Raw genomic sequence first — 18,988 nt, forward strand, 5'->3', positions numbered from 1 at the left:
CACAGCCTCAAGCTGAGCTATGTGGTTTCATCAGGGCTGTTTTATTTCCTCTGACTGGTTGACCATGGTGCACAAGGCCTACCCTGTGGTAAGCACAGCAGCCTGCTCTCTCTGCTCTCCATAGCCTGTTTGGAGAGATGTGCAGCCACCCAGGTTGCCCTTCGTTTCATGCTTGCAAACACAGCTGCAGCACTGAGAAGGATTTGGAGAAGGCACAGCAGTTGCCATACCCTGCAGGTTGAATGTTCTCTCTGCTGTTCATGCTGGCTCTCTTCTTGTCTGTGGCAGGTCCCTCAACTCCTCCATCTGACCTGCGGCTGCACCCACTCAACCCCTATGCTGTGCAGGTGCATTGGTGCCCTCCTGCTGAGCCAAATGGCATCATTGTGGAGTACCTCATCCTCTACAATGCCAACAACACGCAGCCTGATGACATGTGGACCTTGCTGACACGAGAAGGTGAGCCTCCTTGAGGTACTGTAATACTCACACCATTTTCCTCTCCTTGCCTTCTTCCCTGACAGGGAGCTCTGGTTGGTTGAAGTCTCATTTCAAGAACATACAAACAAACATTCAAGAGGTCCTGCTACCATCAACTCATGCTCCATTCTTGGAGCATATGCTGGGCTTTGCTCCTGGTCATACACAACTTCTGAGAGACAGGAGGTGTATGAATTACCTCTTAGAGAAAATGACACAAAGTCCATCACTTCTCAGAGTCCAGCAGAATTCTACTGCTGCTTTGCTGCAACCTCTGAATGCTCTTAAACTGCACATTTTAAATGTCTTTTGACTTTCTTGTGATCAGGAAATATCTTCAGCACTGAAGTGCATGGTCTGGAAAGTGATACCAGATACTTCTTCAAGATGGGAGCAAAGACAGTTGTGGGATCTGGTCCCTATTCAAACGTTAAGGATGTGCACACCCTCCGGGAAAAGCTGTCTGGTAAGAATTTCCCCTGTGTCCTGGTGCAGGAAGTGAGTTGTGTCACTGAAGACCACCATTTGTCAGCAATGATGTTTCTGTTTGCCAGCAGAGTCCTCAAATGTGAAGCTCCACAGGGCTCAGGCAGCTCCAGAACCCATCCCACAGCTGAACTTCATCTCCCTTCTCCCTCCCAGCCCCTATGCAGGGCACATGCAACTTGCATCCTGCTGCCTTTCTGTTAGGCCTGCACAGCATGGAACTGCTGTATGTTCAGAGCTGGCAGTTTGCTTTGGGCTGCTCTGAGTTGTCACTGCCGAGTGATCCCCATCCTTGGTGTGTCTGGGGGCACCACCTACTGCTTTTAGTGAAGCTGTTGCTGCTCTGAGTGTAAAACACCGTGTACCTTCTTCCTGCTAGTGGCTGAAAGTTCTCTCTCTCCTTCCCCTGCAGATGTTCTGGATATCCACTCTGTCACAGGAATCATCGTGGGAGTCTGCCTGGGGCTGCTCTGCATCCTCTTCTGCATGTGTGCCAGCTTCCGCAACAGCAAGCACAGGTTGGTGTTGCCTGCCCTTGCAGGTGCGGAGCAGAGCAAGTACACTGTGAAGTGCTTCTCACGGTGGGATCATGGAATCATTTAGCTTGGAAAAGACTTTGAAGATCCTTGAGTCCAGCTGTTAACCCAGCACTACCATATCCCTCAGCACCACACCTACACAGATTTGAAAGCCCTCCAGGGATGGGGATTTTGCCACTACCATGGGCAGCCTAGTCCAGGGTTTGCAACCCTTTTGGGGAAGAAGCTTTTCCTCATATCCAACCTAAACCTTCTCTGGTACAACTTGAGGCTGTTTTCTTTCATCCTATCACTGAGAAGAGACTGACCTCCAACCTCACTACAATCTCCTTTCAGGGAACTGCAGAGAGTGAGAAGGTCTCCCCTCAGCCTACTTTTCTCCGGGCTGAACTGGAGCAGGGCTGTTTGGGATGCAGTGTATGACATCAGTTAATACAGGGATTGAGTCTTGACAGTGCTAGCTGGCTAAGGAATGTGGTATGGTCCTGTCACTGACTCATTTTCAAAGTTGTTTTTCTTTAATTTACTTTGTTAGACGAGTAGGAGGTTTGGGTTGTTTTTTTTTTCAGAGGAAGGGAAAATAAACCAGGAAAAGGGAAATGGCAGCATTTGCTGCTGGGTGTCTGTCACCTGTGTCTGTCAGTGTGAACAGTGTTTTCCTTCTGAGGTTGGACAGCTCTAAGGATGTTTGGAAAGGGTTTGTTAACTTCCAGTTGGCAAAATGATGAAAGAATTCCCAGTGAGTGACTGACAGGTTTAAGGAGGGTTGGATTCAGCCCAAAGCCCACTGCCTTCCCAGGGGTCTGAATCCATCCACAAGCATTTAGAAAGCTTGTTCAGCCTTCAGAAGGCTTAGAGGAGACCTTATTACCACATACCAGTACAGAAAGGATGGCAACCAGGAGGATGGAGACTCCCTTTTTACAAGGAGTCCTATGGAAAAGACAGGGGGTAATGGGTACAAATTACTGCTGAGGGGATTCCCATTGGATTCCAGAAGGAAATGTTTCCCCATGAGAACAGTTAGACATTGGAGTCATCTCACAGGAAGTGGTGCATTCCCCTACAATGGGCAGCTTGAAGACAGCCTGGCAAGGAGCTTATGGCAGCTACACCTAGAAAGGTTGGACCAGATGGTCCATAGGGTCCCTTCCAGCCTGGCACTGTGATTCTGTGAAAGCCTATAATCAGAAAACAGCTTCGCTGTTGAGAAGAGCTTTGACTTGCTGGCAGATCTCAGGACTAGGAGCTAACAACTTCTGAAACCTTATCTTAATGTGGCCACCAAACTTTTCTTCCTGTTGCATTCCTTATCTGTAAAGCAGAGGTGACAGACAGTGACACGGCTCCCCATGGGCAGAAGCCAGTGAGTGCTTTTTCTTGTGCTGGGACTCATGTTGTCTGCTGCCCTTGTGATGCACTGGTGCTGAAGAGGTGCTTCGGGGAAGAGGCTGCTGCAGCAGTAGGATGTGGATAGAGAATTTCCTTCCTCAGGAGTGGCAGGGCAGCACTTCCACAAGGACAGTCTGAGTGGCTTGGAGGGGATCACTTTGTTTGGCAGTCCATGGCTGTTTGGGACAGGAGAAAGTTGCTCAGGAGTGATGTCGACTCTTGTTTATTTTTCCTTAGGGAGGCCCTGCCAGGCCTGGATTCCCAGGCAGCTGGCAACCACACTTACTACCACCGCAGCAGGCAAGGGGTGGCAGCTCCCAGTGCCACCTTGGACTCACATGAGCTAGAGTCTCTGATGTCCCCACTCCCGGAGGATGCACCCATGCCCCTGGGGGACATCACAGAACTGACAGAAGTGCACAGCCTCGTGCATACAAGCCTCCCTGAGGACACCATCCATGTGAAGAGGAAGGTAAGGAAGGATCTATGCATGTGGTGACTCCTGCTAGACACCTGTGTATTTATCTCTCTGCAAAACTGACTGGCTTGGTCTTGGCTGTCAGATCCAAGTGTGTGATCCCTGTGCCATCTAACACCTTGTCTTTTCATCTCCTGGGACAGTAGCCCTCATTCCTAGAGAGGAGCTGCCAAACTTCCTGCTTCAGAAAGCTTCACTGGTCTGCTGCTCTGGCATGTAGATGGGGTGAGAAAGTGTGATGTCTAGAGTAGATGCTCTGCCTTCCAGGATACTCTTTTGCTTAGGAGCTTTGTCCATAAATATTGTGTTCATTGGAATACCCCTGAAGATATCATAGAACCATAGACTGGTTTGGGTTGGAAGGGACCTTTGAAGGTCACCTAGTCCAGCCCCTCTACTGTAAGCATCTGCAAAGCATCCTCAGACAACCTGACCTGGAATGGTTCCAGGGATACAGCATCCACCACCTCCTTGGACAACCTGGGCCAGTATCTCACCACGCTCAAGAGATGAAATAAGATTTCATTTATGAACCTTTATTTTCTGAAGTAGTCTTTCCTTGCCCTGCTTGGTCTGCCTGACATTGCATTGTCTTTCATTCCTCTCTGCCCATTTCCTCTCTCAAGCTTGCCTGAAACGTTTCATTCCATTAGGGAAGCTTTAATTGGCCTAATTTAGTTAATCTGTTTATGTCTCTCTTTGTAGCCCAGGGAGAGCATGTAAAGTAATTAGGAGGTTCAGTAAAACAAATGCGCAGTGAGCACAGGGACTGCACGTTGGCATTGGCGAGGCGCTCGTGTGCCGCTGTCGGGAAGGTGTGGGCAGGGTACCTGGCTGACAGTGAGACTGCCCGTCCTGCTAGTGGCAGGCTTGGTCTTTGGAAACATGCTGTCTTCTGCTGGCTTCAGTAGTCCTGTGAGCTGAAGCCATGCTCCTGGCCGTCCCCAGGTCCTGTGGCTCAGCTGAAGGAGGCAATTTGCTGCTAAGCTGCATCTATGGATTTTGGTGGAATGTAGCTGCCTACCTGGACCCAGGCCAAAGAGAGTGAGGAATTTCCTATGGCTCTTCTGTTAAATAAGGGACAAATGTTTTCAGTGATGATGACCTCCCTCGCCCTGACCTGTTCTCAGGGTGAGTTCCCTCCCCTGGGAGGCCTTCTTGAGGGCAGCAGAGCCAGGTCATAGAACCATTAACGTTGGGAAAATTAAGATGATCGAGTCCAGTCATAACCCAGCTGCTATGACCACTAAACTAGATCCTTGAGCACCACTTCTATGTATTTCTGGAACACCTCCAGGGGTGATGATTCCACCACCTCCCTTGGCAGCCTGTTCCAACCACTGTTTTTTCAGCATAGATCAGATCTCTCTTCCAAAGCAGCAATCTTGTCCGCAGATGTTGACACAAAAATTTGGAGGTGCACAGAGCAGGGTCTGGAGGAGACAGTGCCAAGGCCTGAGAGCCTAGGCTGTCACAGAGGCTGGCAGTGTCCAGCAGCAGAGTGATGTTCAGGGAGAGATGATTCCAGTTGTAGTCTCTGCCTCTGTAATTGGATGGGAAGAAGCCATTGAGAGTTAAATTCCCTGCAGATTTTTGCCGGCAGACTAAAGAGCTCGGGTTTTTTGATGGATGTGTGTAGGGAAGCAAGGATCACTGCGGAGTGGCCATACGTAGCCACCCGGAGAGCGGTGTTGACACCCGTGCCGACCGGCAAGGATAACCTGGCAGGAGGAGAGCTCGGCCGGGGGCCGGCAGCAACAGGCTGTTGTTGCTGGCAGTGGGCACTGGAGGGAGATGTGCTCCCACGCAGGAGGGCCTGCGCCCTCCGCTGCCCAGTCCCCTCTGCAGGTGCCACCGGAGCCGGCCCTGAGCGCTGTTGCATCCTCTCCGTACTGCGAGGTGTATTATTGAAGGGAAAAGGCTCAGGCCCAGACCATCTGTATGTTGCAGTTGCCGAGAGGCCGCATGTCTGCGTGGTGCTGTGGTTTTACTTGGCCAAGTAGCCCAGGAGTTGAGCAGGTCTCAAGAGCATGGCTGGACAGGTGCACACATGCCTGGTTCCTGTAACAGAGTCTGGTGCTCTTGTGAGTGTGCATTTCCTTGTACATGTAGACAAAATGCTGCTAGCCAAGGCCCAGCAGTGAGTCCTGGATTCCTTGGGCTGTCTTCTGTGCTGCAAATATCACCTTCTTCCAGCAGCCAATTAAGCTGGGCTGACAGAACACCCTGGGGACCCTACCTGGAACAGAGCATAGCCTGGAGCTTTGTACTCTACAGCAACCAGCTGCCTTCCTTGCCTTCTCTTTTCTTCTCTCACACTGTGAGTGGCTGGGACTTTGAAAACCCATGGCAAGGAATATGGTAGAGCCACAGGGAGGAGAAAATCCTTGTGGATTATGTTCCAGCCTAGCAAGGAGAAGCTTCCAGGGGTGCTTTAGGTCAGATGCTATGACTTAGGTCAGATAATATCCTGGTCAGTAAAGAAAAGGGAGTGAGTAATGTCCCAAGGATACCTTTCATTTAACAGCATACCAAGTCACCCCAAGGTGTGCCTGGGACAGACTCTTTAGTCTGCTGCTGCTGCTAATGTTGGGCAGCTTTGTGTAGCTGTTATGACAAGGAACTGGCAGCTCCAGGCTTGTGTGACCTTCTCCAATTGCCTGCTTGCCTCTCCATCCTCAAATTACACTTCTGAAACCTGTTTTGTGTTGGCTGGGTGGCCTTTGCCATTAGCAGTGGCAGTGCTAGCTGCCCCCTGCTTGCAGGCTTTCCTCACACTGGCTCATTACCAATCACAGAGTATTCTTCACTGGTTTTATTCTTGTGGCAACCCAAGGTTCCAGTGGAGATTGAAGAGAGGCTCTGTATTGTTAGCAGATGCACAGACACAAAGAAGGGACTGTCCTCATGCCATAATGTCACTTTGCTGGAGTGAGGACTGGAGCCCAAGGGCAGAAGACTTTAGCAAAGCTGAGGTTTGAGCTGACTCCTGCAAAGAATGGCAGGGAAGGGTTTTGAGAAGTCCCCTTGGTCATTGTCAAGTCAGGGCCAGCAGTTGCTTTGAGCAGAGGGCTGCGATTCCTCTTGAGTTGCTACAAGCAGTGCTGGTGCAGGAAGTGCGAGTGGAAGGTGGACATCCCCCTGGAGCCACCTGGCCACGCTGCCCCTGCTTACAGGGCAGAAAGGTGCCACTGCAGCCAAGCCCTCAGCTCAGGGCTGCTCTGGACGGCTGACAGCTCCATTAGGCAGGAGCGCACTCGCCCATTTAGCAGCCCCTTTTCGGTCCTTGCTGCGTGTTTCCCAGTGGTCACATGGGGGAGGATCTGTATGACAAGTGATTTTCCTCGTACTCTCTTCCCTTTTGGGTGACCCCAGGCTGGTGCCCTCAGTAGCCTGTGTTATAAATGACACCGAAATGCACAGGCCGCAGTGATGCAGTTCTGCTTCGCCTGACAGATGGACTGAGGATGATGAAATGGCTCTGCTTCAGACATCTCTGTCACTGCCGCTTTTGGGCCAAGCAATGTAGGGGGTGGGGGAGAATGTTAAAAAGCATCTGCTTTCCATGGAAGGCTTCAGCTTTTCATTGAATGAAGCCAAACCCAAGTGTTTTGGCTTGGAAATGTTTGACGTCCTGCTTCTTGTGAGCTGGAACCTTCCTTGCTTGCTGCCCCACTCCTTCCTTGAAGCCTCCTCCCCATGGGGACTGCATCCTGTGAAGCCCCCCAGGAACTTGAGAGCAAAAGCTGGAATGCATCAGGAAACTTGGATCTCCCCAAGTCATTTGTCATTTTCCTGTTGAAATCTTTCATCTCTCTGCATGGAAAAAAGTCCCAAGCCCCAGTGTTTTCTGGAAAAGTCTTAGATGAGAGCTGCGTTCCCATGGAGAGTCAGCAGAGGCTCTCCTTTAACTGGTAGGGGAGAGATCTGTGTTATGTTGCATCTTTTGTGGAAGCACAGCTAAGGACCTGGATGCTTCTGTGTTTGCATGACGTGGAGCTTCCACAGGTTTGCAGATTGCATTGGGCTGGAAGGGACCTTCAAAGGTCAGCTTGCCCTGCTGCAGTGAGCAGGGACACCTCCATCTGGATCAGGCTGACCAGGGTTCCACTGAGTCTGATCTTGAATGTATCCAGGGATGGGGCCTCAACCATAATTTTGGGCAGCCTGTTCCAGTATTTCACCACCCTTATTGTGCAGAATTTCCTCCTCACGTCCAACCTAAATCTCCCCTGCTCCAGTTTCAAACCATTGCCCCATATCCTATCACCACAGACCCTTCTAAAGAGTCCCTCCCCAGCCTTCCTGTAGATCCCCTTTAGATATCAAAATGTAGTTATAAAGTCTTCCCAGAGCCTTCTCTTCTCCAGGCTGAACAGCCCCAGTCCTTTCAGCCTGTCTTTATAGGAGAGGTGCTCCAGGCCTCTGATCATCCTTGCGGCTCTCCTCTGGACTCTCTCCAACAGGTCCACGTCTCTTGTGTCGGGGACACCAGAGCTGGACATGGTACTGCAGGTGAGGTTTCACCAGAGCAGAGGGGCAGAACCACCCCTCTCAATCTGCTGGTCACGCTTCTTTTGACGCAGCTCAGGATGTGATTGGCCTTTTGGGCTGCACGTGCACATTTCTGGCTCACGTCCAGCTTCTTATCCACCAGCTTCCCCCACATCCTTTTCTTCAGGGCTGCTCTCAATTTCATCATCCCCCAGCCTGTATTGATATCCAGGATTGCCCTGACCTAGGTGCAGGACCTTGCACTTTCCCACTCACTGCTGCGTTGCCATTCAGCAACGACTCCTTTCTGTCTGCTGTGACACCCTTAAAAGCTGGGTGCATCTGAAATGTTCCCAGCCTTGTTTTGGACAGGATTGCAAGCTACTTCAAATAACTATCCTCTTACAACAGGGAAGGTTTCAAGATCAACATTTCCTATGTGTTCTTTCTCAGCTCATCTATTTGCATGAAATCATTACTTGTCACAGGAGAGGTAACACGATCGAGGCACATTTTTACCAGTTGGAGTTTCCATACAAAGGGTGAAATGAAAAGGCTTGTTTGCTTTGATAAGGATTTAGTTGTAATGGAAACACCTTCTACTGGAAGATGTTTTTATTAGTTCTCATTCTCTTGTTTGCAGTGAACTGACAAAGGGATTTTTCCCTCTTCAAATTAGTATTAGACTGACACTTCTTGCCTTTGTTATTCTGTCGTAGGAGAACATTTTCTTGTCTTCCTTCAGACATTCATAGATTCATAGAATAGTTTGGCTTGAAAGGGACTGTGAAGATTATCCATTCCAATCCCCTGGCATTGGCAGGAACACCTTCCACTAAACCAGATTGCTCAAGATCTCATCCAGCCTGGCCTCAAACATCCCCAAGGAGGTGGCCTCCACAGCATCCCTGGGCAACCTGTTCCAGTGTCTCACCACCCTCACTGTAACAATTTCTTCCTAATACTCAGTCTAAATCTTCCCTCCTCAAGCTTTAATCCATTCCCCCTCATTCTATCACTACAAGCCCTTGTGAAAAGTCCCTCCCCAGCTTTCTTTTAGGTCCCTTTCAGGTACTGCAAGGTGCCCCCAGAGCCTTCTCCAGGTTGAACAGCCCCAGCTCTCTCAGCCTGTTCCCATAGGGGAGGTGCTTCAGCCCTTTGATCATCTTTGTGGCCCTTCTGGACCTGTTCTATCAATTCAGTGTCATTCTTATGCTGAGGGCACCAGAACTGTATGCAGTACTTCAGGTGGGATCTCCCGAGAGCAGAGCAGAGGGGCAGAATCACTTCTCTTGTCCTTTTGATGCAGCTCAGGACACAGCTGCCTTTTGGGCTGCAAGCACACATTGCTGGCTCGTGTTGAGTTTTTCACCAACTGACACCCCCAAGACCTTTTGCTCATCACTGCTCTCTTTGCCCAGCCTGTGTTTGTGCTTGCCCCCACCTCGAGTAGCAAGAACTAAGATCATTTATTAGACACTGCTTAAAAAAGCAGAGGAACTTAAAGGCACATCAGACCTTCTTCAAGTCTGTGATGGTAACAAACCTGAAGTTAATTGCTGCTGCCCAGCATTTAAAGTCTGAGCCCCAAGAGGGTTTGTTGGTATTTTTTTCCCCTCTCTAACATAATGTGCTTGAACAACTTGTGGGATCTAGGCCATGTTGTGTGGCTGATGGCTTTTTTTCTGTTTGTTGAAAGTTGCAAACTGGTACAAAACAAGTTTGTTCTTAGTTGCAGCCAATTTCAGCCAGAGTTGAACAGGCTGTTCCCAGAGTCATCAAAACCTATGTAAACATGGCAGATTGACGTTTCTGCTAACAGATGGTCCGTGGGGATTGCAGCAGAGCTGCCTCTTTCTTTCCATGTTTCTTGGTATTCACGAGACGCCGGCAAGAAGGTTTTCAAGTTTGCTCTGTGTGTGCGTACGATGCTCAGCCACGGAAGCATCTCTAACAGGACACACATTTGTGTGCATGTTTGTGTGGGCCCAGGGCTGGGGTTTCCAGGCAGTATTTGCTCAGTAACGTATGTTCCGTGGTGAAGGCCCAGAAGCCATCAGTCAGCGACGTCGCTGCAGAAAGCCTCTCAGATGGTGGCAGGGTGCTGTCATATCAGTGCAGCCCTTCACTACGTGTTGGATCCTGAGGCAGAAGCAAAGCTCCCGTGACATACAGGAGGGCTTCTGTGCGCCTCCTGCAGCACCCGCAGCACGAGGCAGCACTTGCTTCTCGCTGAGTAGCTGCCTTAGGAATGCCTCCCTCACACACATCTGCTCGTGCATTTCTACCTCATTTCCAACCAGATGGACCGAGGCAGGAGGAGGTCAAATGACTCATGCAAGGTCAGGCTGATGTCAGAAATCCCCTTGCCATCTTGGCTGGACTCATGCTACACTGACTGCTGTTGGAGTAGCTCTGGACTCAGTAGTGGCCACATATGCAGAGCAGAACCTTGAGTTTCTCCTGTTACCTGGGAGAAGAGACTGGCCCTCACCTCACTGTAACCTGCTTTCAGAAAGTTGTGGAGAGTGAGGTGGTCTCCTCTCACTCTCATCTTCTCCAGGCTGAACAACCTCACCTCGCTCAGCCACTCTTCACAGGACCTGTGTTCAAGACCCCTCACCAACTTTGTTGTCCTTCTCTGGACATGCTCCAGCACCCCAATGTCGTTCTGGCAGTGAGGGGCCCAAAACTGACCCCAGTATCTGATTTGAGGTGCAGCCTCACCAGTGGTGAGCACAGGGGCACTATCACTTCTCTGGTCCTGCTGGCCACACTATGGCTGATGCAGGCCAGGATGCTGTCAGCCTTCTTGGCCACCTGAGCACACACTGGCTCACGTTCAGTCAGCTGTTGACCAGTACCCCCAAATTGTGCACATGAACGCTGACAGTTGGGTCAGGTCTGGGTTTTCTCTTTGTTTCAGCCTTGTCTTGTCCTCTCACTTCAATCTAGACTGCAGGTAACATATGTGGGACAACACCAGAGATAACCAGCTGATGCGGTCCTTGGGATGCATATGTATGTGACTCAGTAGCAGGACCAAGCTCAGGTATACGCAGGACAGCCCAATAAAATCAAAACCTGAAAAGAAAATACTTTTGTGCCTGTGAACTAATAGTTTGAGCTGTTAAATAACTTCAGCCCTTAAAGGCACACGTTTCCCATGCACAGAATTGTGCATTCAACAGTTTATTGCAAGGGGAAGCTGAGAGAACCCAGAACAAATTGTCCTCAGCCCATATAATTTAATTAGATCTACAAACAAGGTAACACTGGTTGCCCAGGGGATTTAAAGCTGAGCTAAGAATTGCTTGGTGGTCTGTGGCAAAAAAAACCCACAACACCCCTAATTTTGTGCCTCTGTTGATGGAGAATAGCAGAGTGTTTACCCAAGCTCCACCTCAGACAAAGAAATCTGTGCAGTGTAGCATGGTCTTCAGCTCTGGCTGGAGCACACATGCCAGTGCACACAGGTGAGGGTCCTCACCCATGTAAGACCCCACAGTAGGACAAGGGAGGTTATTCTTTCCCTGTACTGAGCACTGCTCAGGCCACACCTTGAGTCCTGTGTCCAGTTCTGGGCTCCTCAGTTCAAGAGAGATGTTGAGATACTGGAATGTGTCCAGAGAAGGGCAACAAAGCTGGTGAGGGGCCTGGAGCACAGCCCTGTGAGGAGAGGCTGAGGGAGCTGGAGGTGTGCAGCCTGGAGGAGGCTTAGGGGTGACCTCATTGCTGTCTACAACTACCTGTAGCCAGGTGGGGGTTGGTCTCTTCTGCCAGGCAACCAGGAACAGAACAAGGGGATGTTACAGTCTCAAGTTGTGCTGGGGGAGGTATAGGCTGGATGTTAGGAGGAAGTTCTTCACAGAGAGAGTGATTGGCATTGGAATGGGCTGCCCTGGGAGGTGCTGGAGTTGCCATCCCTGCAGGTGTTCAAGAAAAGCCTGGATGAGGCACTTAGTGCCATGGTCTAGTTGATTGGATAGGGTTGGGTGCTAGGTTAGACTGGATGAGCTTGGTGGTCTCTTCCAACCTGGTTGATTCTATCATTCTATGATTCCTCCATGCTGCAAGGCATCACCTGTGCTGAAGCAAATGCTGTCATCACTCAGTTCTAGCTTTCCACCATCCCTGTTTAATTCCAGCATCGCAGCATTTCTCAGCAGGTTCATACCTCTCTGTGTCATTTGTGGCTTTCGAAGGAGTTGATTTTGATGAACTTTTAGATGAGGTCTTGTGTTGTGATGTCATTGGCCTGATTTTGAGACTGTGGAAAGCCCCTTAGAAGAGCAGCTATGAACCATTTGGCAGCTTGCATACACTTGGCTGTGCATCAGGTAACAGAACCATAGAGCCTGTGGTGGTGAGGTGCCTGTGCCAGGCTGTTGCAGGGAGCACTTTTAATTTGATGCCACCAGAAGCATTCTCCACGTTTAACTCTCAATTTCTAACACCACATTTCCCATCCTGCGCATCCCTTTTCCAATCTGCTTCTCATTTCAGGTTGATGAGGATAAGAATCTGTCTCTGTGTTAATTGGATCTTTTCTCCTTTCTGCAGTCTTCATGGAATAAATCAGCCAGCCAGCCCTGGACAAACAGCATCACCAGATACGGGGACACAATCACAAAAGAGCCTCTCTCTGCTGTCAATGGCTCGCTGAAGCTCCCTTCCAGCGCGGGACAGAAGCTTTTGTTGCAAGCCCTGGTTTATGATGCTGTCATGGTGGGTGTCTTTGAGGCTTTAGTGACTTGTGGATTCTGATGTGCCTTTTCCCATTCATTCTCCCCATCTCCCTTTCCCTTGTTTTGTGGCACAGCAGAAAATGTTCCCTTCTCAAGCCAGCTTTAGTTGGCTGTATGTTTTTACCCTGGTAAAGGAGTGTATGCCAGTGTGACTGATGGGATTTCAGTAAAAGCTGTTTGTTTTTCCAAGCATTACTCAGAGTCTCAACACCCGCCCCCAAATCTGTCTTGTCTCCAACCAGCCTTTGAGGGCCTGTGCTGTGGGCTCGTTCCGATGGTGGTGGTCAAGTGGGGCCAGACAGCTTGGTTGTCAGCAATCCCAGTTCCTGGGGACCTGGAGCAGGCACCAGCAGTCTGCTTTTGGGTGTTTGCCGCGGCCATGCAGCAGGCAGCCTGCTGAATGAGGTAGGAGCGGCAGTGCTCAGCACAGTCAGTAAGATCTACAGCGTGCTGGCTTGAAGGAGGGATTGCATTTTTGCCTGTGAAAGGAGTCAAAGATCAAGCATTGATTTAAACTCCTTCTCCAGAGAGGGTAGAACAATTTCTACTGCACTTGTCTTCTGCATGTGGGTGCAGAGGGTGGAAGGGAATCCTGTTTCTGATGTTTCTTTGCTGGACAAAGGGTTTGCTTTTGTATCTGGGGGGATTTGTACAATGTTTGTGCTGCAGCCTCAGCACAGCAAGCTGACACCTTGACCCAACTGACTCTGTACCAGATTTCTTGGGTTGCTGTTTTAAAAAGTTCTCCCCCCACTCTCAGCAAATGCTTCAGAGCAACTACATACATTTCCTTCCTAGATAGTGGTGTGAAAACCAATTATACACAGGATGCAATTAACATCGTAGACAATGTTTTACGACCCAATTACAGGGCACTGCTTACAGCAGAGCTCACTCATCAGTTGCTCAACAAAAGGGGAACAGTGTTAAAAAATGTAAAAGATGCAGAAAGTAGACTTGAACAGAAAGTGTGAATGACACATGGGATGTCACTTCTTCCAGACTTTAATTCATCTTCTTGCTCCTAGATCACACTCAGCACAGAATCTGAGCACTGGTTGCCCAGAGAGCACTTTGTGAGCTTCCAGAATTATTTGTCTGTTAGATTATTGAATGATAATCTGGAGTTCCCAACACAAGAAGCACATCAGACTGTTGAAGCAGGTCTAGAGGAGGCCATGAAGATGATCACAGGGCTAGAGCAGCTCTCCTGTGGGAACAGGCTGAGAGAGTTGGGGCTGTCCAGCTTGGAGAAGAGAAGGCTCCTGGGAGACCTTATAGTGGCCTTCCTGAAAGGGACCTACAAGAAAGCTGGAGAGGGCCTTTTTACATGTGCTTGTCATGAGTAGGGTGAGGGGGAATGGATTTAAGCTGGAAGAGGGGAGATTTGGACTGGGTACTATGAAGATATTCTCTACAATGAAGGTGGTGAGACACTGGAACAGGTTGCAGAGAGAGGTTGTGGATGTCCCCTCTCTGGCAGTGTTTAAGGCTGGGTTGGATGGGGACTTGAGCCACCTGTTCTAGCGGAAGGTGTCCCTGACCATGGCAGGGGGGCTGGAACTAGGTGATCATTAAGGTCCCTTGCCACCCAAACCATTCTGTGATTCGATGACAGTCTTGTTAGCTAGATTCTTGGAGACCTGGAGGCTGAAGTCTGCTCAAGCCCCACAGAGGAGGACTGTTTGTTTTCTTTCTGAGTCCTTCTGCAAGCTGTGACCAAGGCTCCGGTGAACAAACCTTTTGTGATATGTAGCCAAAATTAAACCAGGAGAGTGAAGGGAGCCCTGGTACCTAGTTGTGGGTCTGGATCATGAGCTGCCTCAGAAGCCAGATTCCTAAAATGTTGCCCACTCCCACTCTAGAATTCTGGCCCTTAGTATGGAAATGGAGTGGTGAGTTTTGAATATTGTGGACTTTGACAGAGGCTTGGAAGAGCCTGCCAAGAAACTCTGGGCAAATCACTTCACTCCCCTGGGACTTGATCTCCCCAACCTAAAATGGGAATTATGATCCTGAGATGATTTGAGATGCTTCTTAAGACTTCAGCTCTGAGAAACATATCAAGATAATGCTCAGTAGAGGCACATGGACATCGTATTGCACTCTGTGGGATTAGAGAGAAATACATTCCAGTGTTTGGTTGGGTCACAGCCTCAATTATCTGAATTTCATTTCCTTTACTATCACCTTTTTTCTTTTTTTTTTTTTCTTTTTAATTTCCCCCCTGTCTGATAACAGAATGAAGCAAAGAAAAGCCACTCACCAGCCAACCTCCACCAAGTGGAAGCAGAGGTCATTGTCCATTCTGATTTTTCAGCCTCTGATAGAGACTACGACTCCCAGCTGCACACCCTGGAGAGCGAAGAGACAGAAACTGAGGACCAGGAGCCCAAAGAGCTCCCGTCTGGAGAGCTGCCTCTTTCTGGCTTTCCCAGCACCCAGCAGGACACTAGCCAAGTGTTGGTGGACTGCACAGGCAATGCTGAGGTTCAGGCCCAGGATGAGCCATTGTGTCCCAACAGACAGACTAACAACACAGAGGCCATTGGCACCCGTGTGCTCACCAATGGCTTCCACAGCCATGGAGAGAGTCTGGATTTGGTGGAGAGCGGAGATTCAGACTCCATCCAGGAAGGCAGGGAGAGTGTACAGCCCCTCAAGTGCCAGTCACTTTCCCCAGCCCCTGAAGAGGGCCCCCTCTGTAGTAACTCTGGTTTAACCAGTTCATCCTCAGCATCTGAGAACACGGCATGTGTCCACAGTCATTGAAGAGTGACCCAATCTGATTTTGACCATGGGAGAGCTTGAAGTGCTAGGAGGGGCCTGTCCCTACGAGGTTCTGCATGCCCTTGACTCAGCCCAGCAGCAGCCAAGAAGGTGCAACATCTCACCAGAGCAGGATTTGGACCTGGCAGCTCTAGGGTACTGCATTCAGGAGACCAGTAGGTAGATGGGTAACCACCCATCTTCTTCCTGCTGAAGCTGATGAGTAACTTCATGTGTGTGGGAGCAGAACTGAGCCATCTGCCAAAGCCTGATGCGAAACCACAGCTAGAACAGAGCCTTCTGCATCAGACCGGGGCTGTCACAGGTGACTGGCAAAGGCTCTTGTGAGGCTGGGCAGAGGCGGAGCACACCGAGCCACGCTGCTCAGCTGTCTCTTCACCAGGCAGCCTCTTGGCGCTCCCAGCCTCGAGATGAATTTTGTCAGAGGAGTCCCACAAGGGGGTGGAAGCCAACACAAACAGACTCGACGGGCTGTAACCACCAGGCTTTTCTGCCCTCCCGTGGTTAAAAGGATGATAAGGCTCTCTCTGTGTGCTACCGCAGTAACTCTCGCTAGCAGGCTGATGTAGTGGCCTTTTATTACACACTCTACGAGTGCCTCTAACAACTTGTACTATATAGAACCTTCTTCAGTGTCTGGGTCATTCCACCAACCTGGACTTCATTTTATGTAGGTTGTTGTACCTAATATTTTAGGTACACATCTGTCCTCTTAATGTACAACATGTATTTTTATTTCCCCCCAAACATCTTTATATTATTTAATTTTATAAAGTGGAGTAGTGTGTGGTGTAGAGTAGCATTTTTACTACTTCTCTCTTTCTTTTTTTTTTCCTCTTCCCTAACAACACAACTACCTCATGTCTGTTGGAGAAAAGAAGCAGTAGACCTACTCCTTTGTTATAGTCCATTGTAGGTTTTAACTTATTCTTATACTGCCTTTTTCTAAAGAATATGTTTGCACTGGTTGTTGACTCTTTTTTAATGTGTAGTGCTCCAGAGCTGATGTCTCACTTGCTGTGCTCCTAAGTGTTGCTGTAGGGCACTCTCCCTATGGCTGCAGAGTTGGGTTGTGTTTCTCTGTAGGGTTTTGCAGGAGCTGGCCAAAGGAGACCGCTTCAGCTGGCAGGACATTGATCCGTCGTTCCCTAACCAGCTCACACTAGCAAAGAGAAAAAAGAACCAACAGCTGCAAAAGTAATTAGTGATCTTGGAGGCGTCTGTTTCTCCTTTTGTGCCCATCTGGAGGCATCTCAGATGATTTTGATTTCCAGAGAGCAACACTCAACCTCCTGCAAGCAGTGGAACTGCTGAAGGCTTTGGATGGACACGTGAAATTTCCCAGTTGTTTCTGAGAGTCCTGGCCAAAGAGCTTTGGAGGTTTGCCTTTTTTTTTTTTTGAGAGTAGATCACCCCCAGAGCTTTAAAGTTAAAATCAAATCTTTGGTCTTGTACCAGTCCATCTGGTTAGAAAATCATCCAGTGACTCTTCTTTACTGACACCTGCTGCTGACATGTCCTTCAGCCTGGCCTTCTGGTGAACATTCCTCTACCATCTCTCTAGCCTGACTCTGCCCTGTTCCAGGCTTGCACAGCCACAGACCAGAGCAGCTCTTTGGACACAGCAGGCTGTTTGGTAAAGGTTCTGCCATCCTGGAGATCTGGCCATTTGTTTAAAAAATGAGGGACAAGATACCCAGCTCCCTCTTCTCTTAAGAAAATTCATCTGAAGCTGTGCAGGGAGCTGTGTGCTGACTGAAGATCCTGAAAGAGACTTCACATGTTGTCTTTTGTGGTGAAACCTGGTCTGAGGTACCACTGCTTGCAGCAAGGAGAACACCACCAGCACACTCTGCCTGCTTCTGTTGTGAAGAGCCATGGCACATTGTGTTTGGAGCTGAGCTAGACCAGCCTGTGTCCTTATGATCCTACATCAAACTCCATTAGCTTCAGCCCTTCAGTAGAGAAGTACCTCCAAGTCTCCATGTACCCTGTTGGGAAGGACAGTGGAGCTTCCACCTCTCCTTATCCTACAGCATCTCCTCCCACCATGAGGTTCTGGTAAATGGCTGCATTTCCAGTTGTTGCACTTGCTCTCTTGCTCCAGCTGCTGCTGGGTATCCTGGGGACTCTTAGAAATGCCTGAAGTGCCACGACTCCAGAGGACTCTGGCACAAAGACTTGAAATCAGTGCCAGTGAGTAGGCTGGGTAGGAGCTAGTGTGCATGCACTACCAGAGCAAAGAGGCTGGAGAAGGCAAGAAATCAGAGGAAGTGTGCCTGATGAACTGAGTGCCACCAGACTTTGAAGCTGATGACTCGGCAGGGTTAGCAGTAAGGTGGTGTTTCTGCAGGCAGTGAGGGCAGTTCACAGCTGTGTGGCAGAGGTACCAACACTCCAGCTGGGGGAGTGCCAGCTGCTAGTTGCAGAGGATGAGGGAGGGTCCTGCAGCTGGACCTCGGTTTGCAACTAACTTCATGGAAGAGACCTTGACCTTCCCCAGTGTCAGGACAGACTCTGTACAAGCCATGTTGCCACCACTGATGTGCAGAAAGGGAGAAGGACCCTACTCCAGGGGAACCCCTGGTGACTTCCTTTCACCTCCAAACCAACTTATCCACCTGCAGTCATGACAGTATGGTGAAGGACTGCTCCTGCTGAGTTGAGGCCAGCACTGGGAGGAGTTTGGCCAACAGTAGGTATGACCAGGACACCTGAGTTCTGTCTCCCTGTTGTGACACTGTATCTGGCACAGGTCATGTACCAGCTCTCAGCTTTCCATCCAGGGGCCTGTGGGGATGGAGGCTCAGTCCTGTGGCTGGCCCCAGTTTCTGGGGCATTCCTTTGTCTGTGCACCCTCTGCTTTGTCTGCACCGATTTTAGCAGTCCTCTAGCCATAGGGTGAGTGTTGCTGATCTGCCTGTCACCAAAGCCCACACAAGCAAGCAGTGTGGCACCGTTCCCCTGGATCACCTTGGGCTGCTCACAAAACCACCAGGTTAGTCACGTGCTCCAAGAGCTTTGGAAGAAATGCAGCAGAGTGCAAGCACTTTCATTTATGCATCACAAAAATACTTTATCTCCTCGTGCTGAGGCTCCTTCTGATGTCACAGTATCACAGTATCATCAGGGTTGGAAGAGACCTCACAGATCATCAAGTCCAACCCTTTACCACAGAGCTCAAGGCTAGACCATGGCACCAAGTGCCACGTCGAACCTTGCCTTGCCACGTCCAACCTTCCAATGCCAATCACTCTCTCTGTGAAGAACTTCCTCCTCACATCCAGCCTAGACCTCCCCCAGCACGTGGGGTCGTTACACCCCACCAAATGGTACCAGCGCGTGAAACTGGCAGCGTGTGGAGGTCCCACCACGCCAGTGGCCCAGGGCTGCTGCACCGGACCTCAGCTACAGGAATAACCCAGGAGATCACCACTGACCGGCAGCAGCAAAGTTGCTCTGTATGAAGGTGTGTCCACACAGAATGTGGGGGGATCCCCTAACTCAGCTGTGCCCAGGTCCCTTCTGTCCTGAGCACACGTGGGGCTTCTCTGTTCACTGCCTCGGTCCCTGCTGTACTG

The 18,988-nt window shown here is 49.8% G+C and overlaps 1 protein-coding gene across 2 annotated transcripts in view; it reads left to right on the top strand.

The window, feature by feature from the left end:
* IGDCC4 (immunoglobulin superfamily DCC subclass member 4) overlaps positions 1-18,510 on the top strand; it is a 102,578-nt gene extending 84,068 nt beyond the window's left edge. For both annotated transcript variants that reach the window (XM_064157954.1, XM_064157953.1), the window contains exons 15-20: positions 289-459; positions 809-946; positions 1,379-1,484; positions 3,135-3,369; positions 12,433-12,597; positions 14,859-18,510. In XM_064157954.1, the coding sequence (XP_064014024.1) occupies positions 289-459; positions 809-946; positions 1,379-1,484; positions 3,135-3,369; positions 12,433-12,597; positions 14,859-15,389 (1,346 nt within the window). In that variant the 3' untranslated portion in view covers positions 15,390-18,510. The remainder of the gene's footprint in view (positions 1-288; positions 460-808; positions 947-1,378; positions 1,485-3,134; positions 3,370-12,432; positions 12,598-14,858) is intronic.
* Positions 18,511-18,988: the final 478 nt, after the last annotated feature.

The sequence above is a fragment of the Pogoniulus pusillus genome, chromosome 17, assembly GCF_015220805.1.
Source record: "Pogoniulus pusillus isolate bPogPus1 chromosome 17, bPogPus1.pri, whole genome shotgun sequence".
Taxonomy (NCBI): Eukaryota; Metazoa; Chordata; class Aves; order Piciformes; family Lybiidae; genus Pogoniulus; species Pogoniulus pusillus.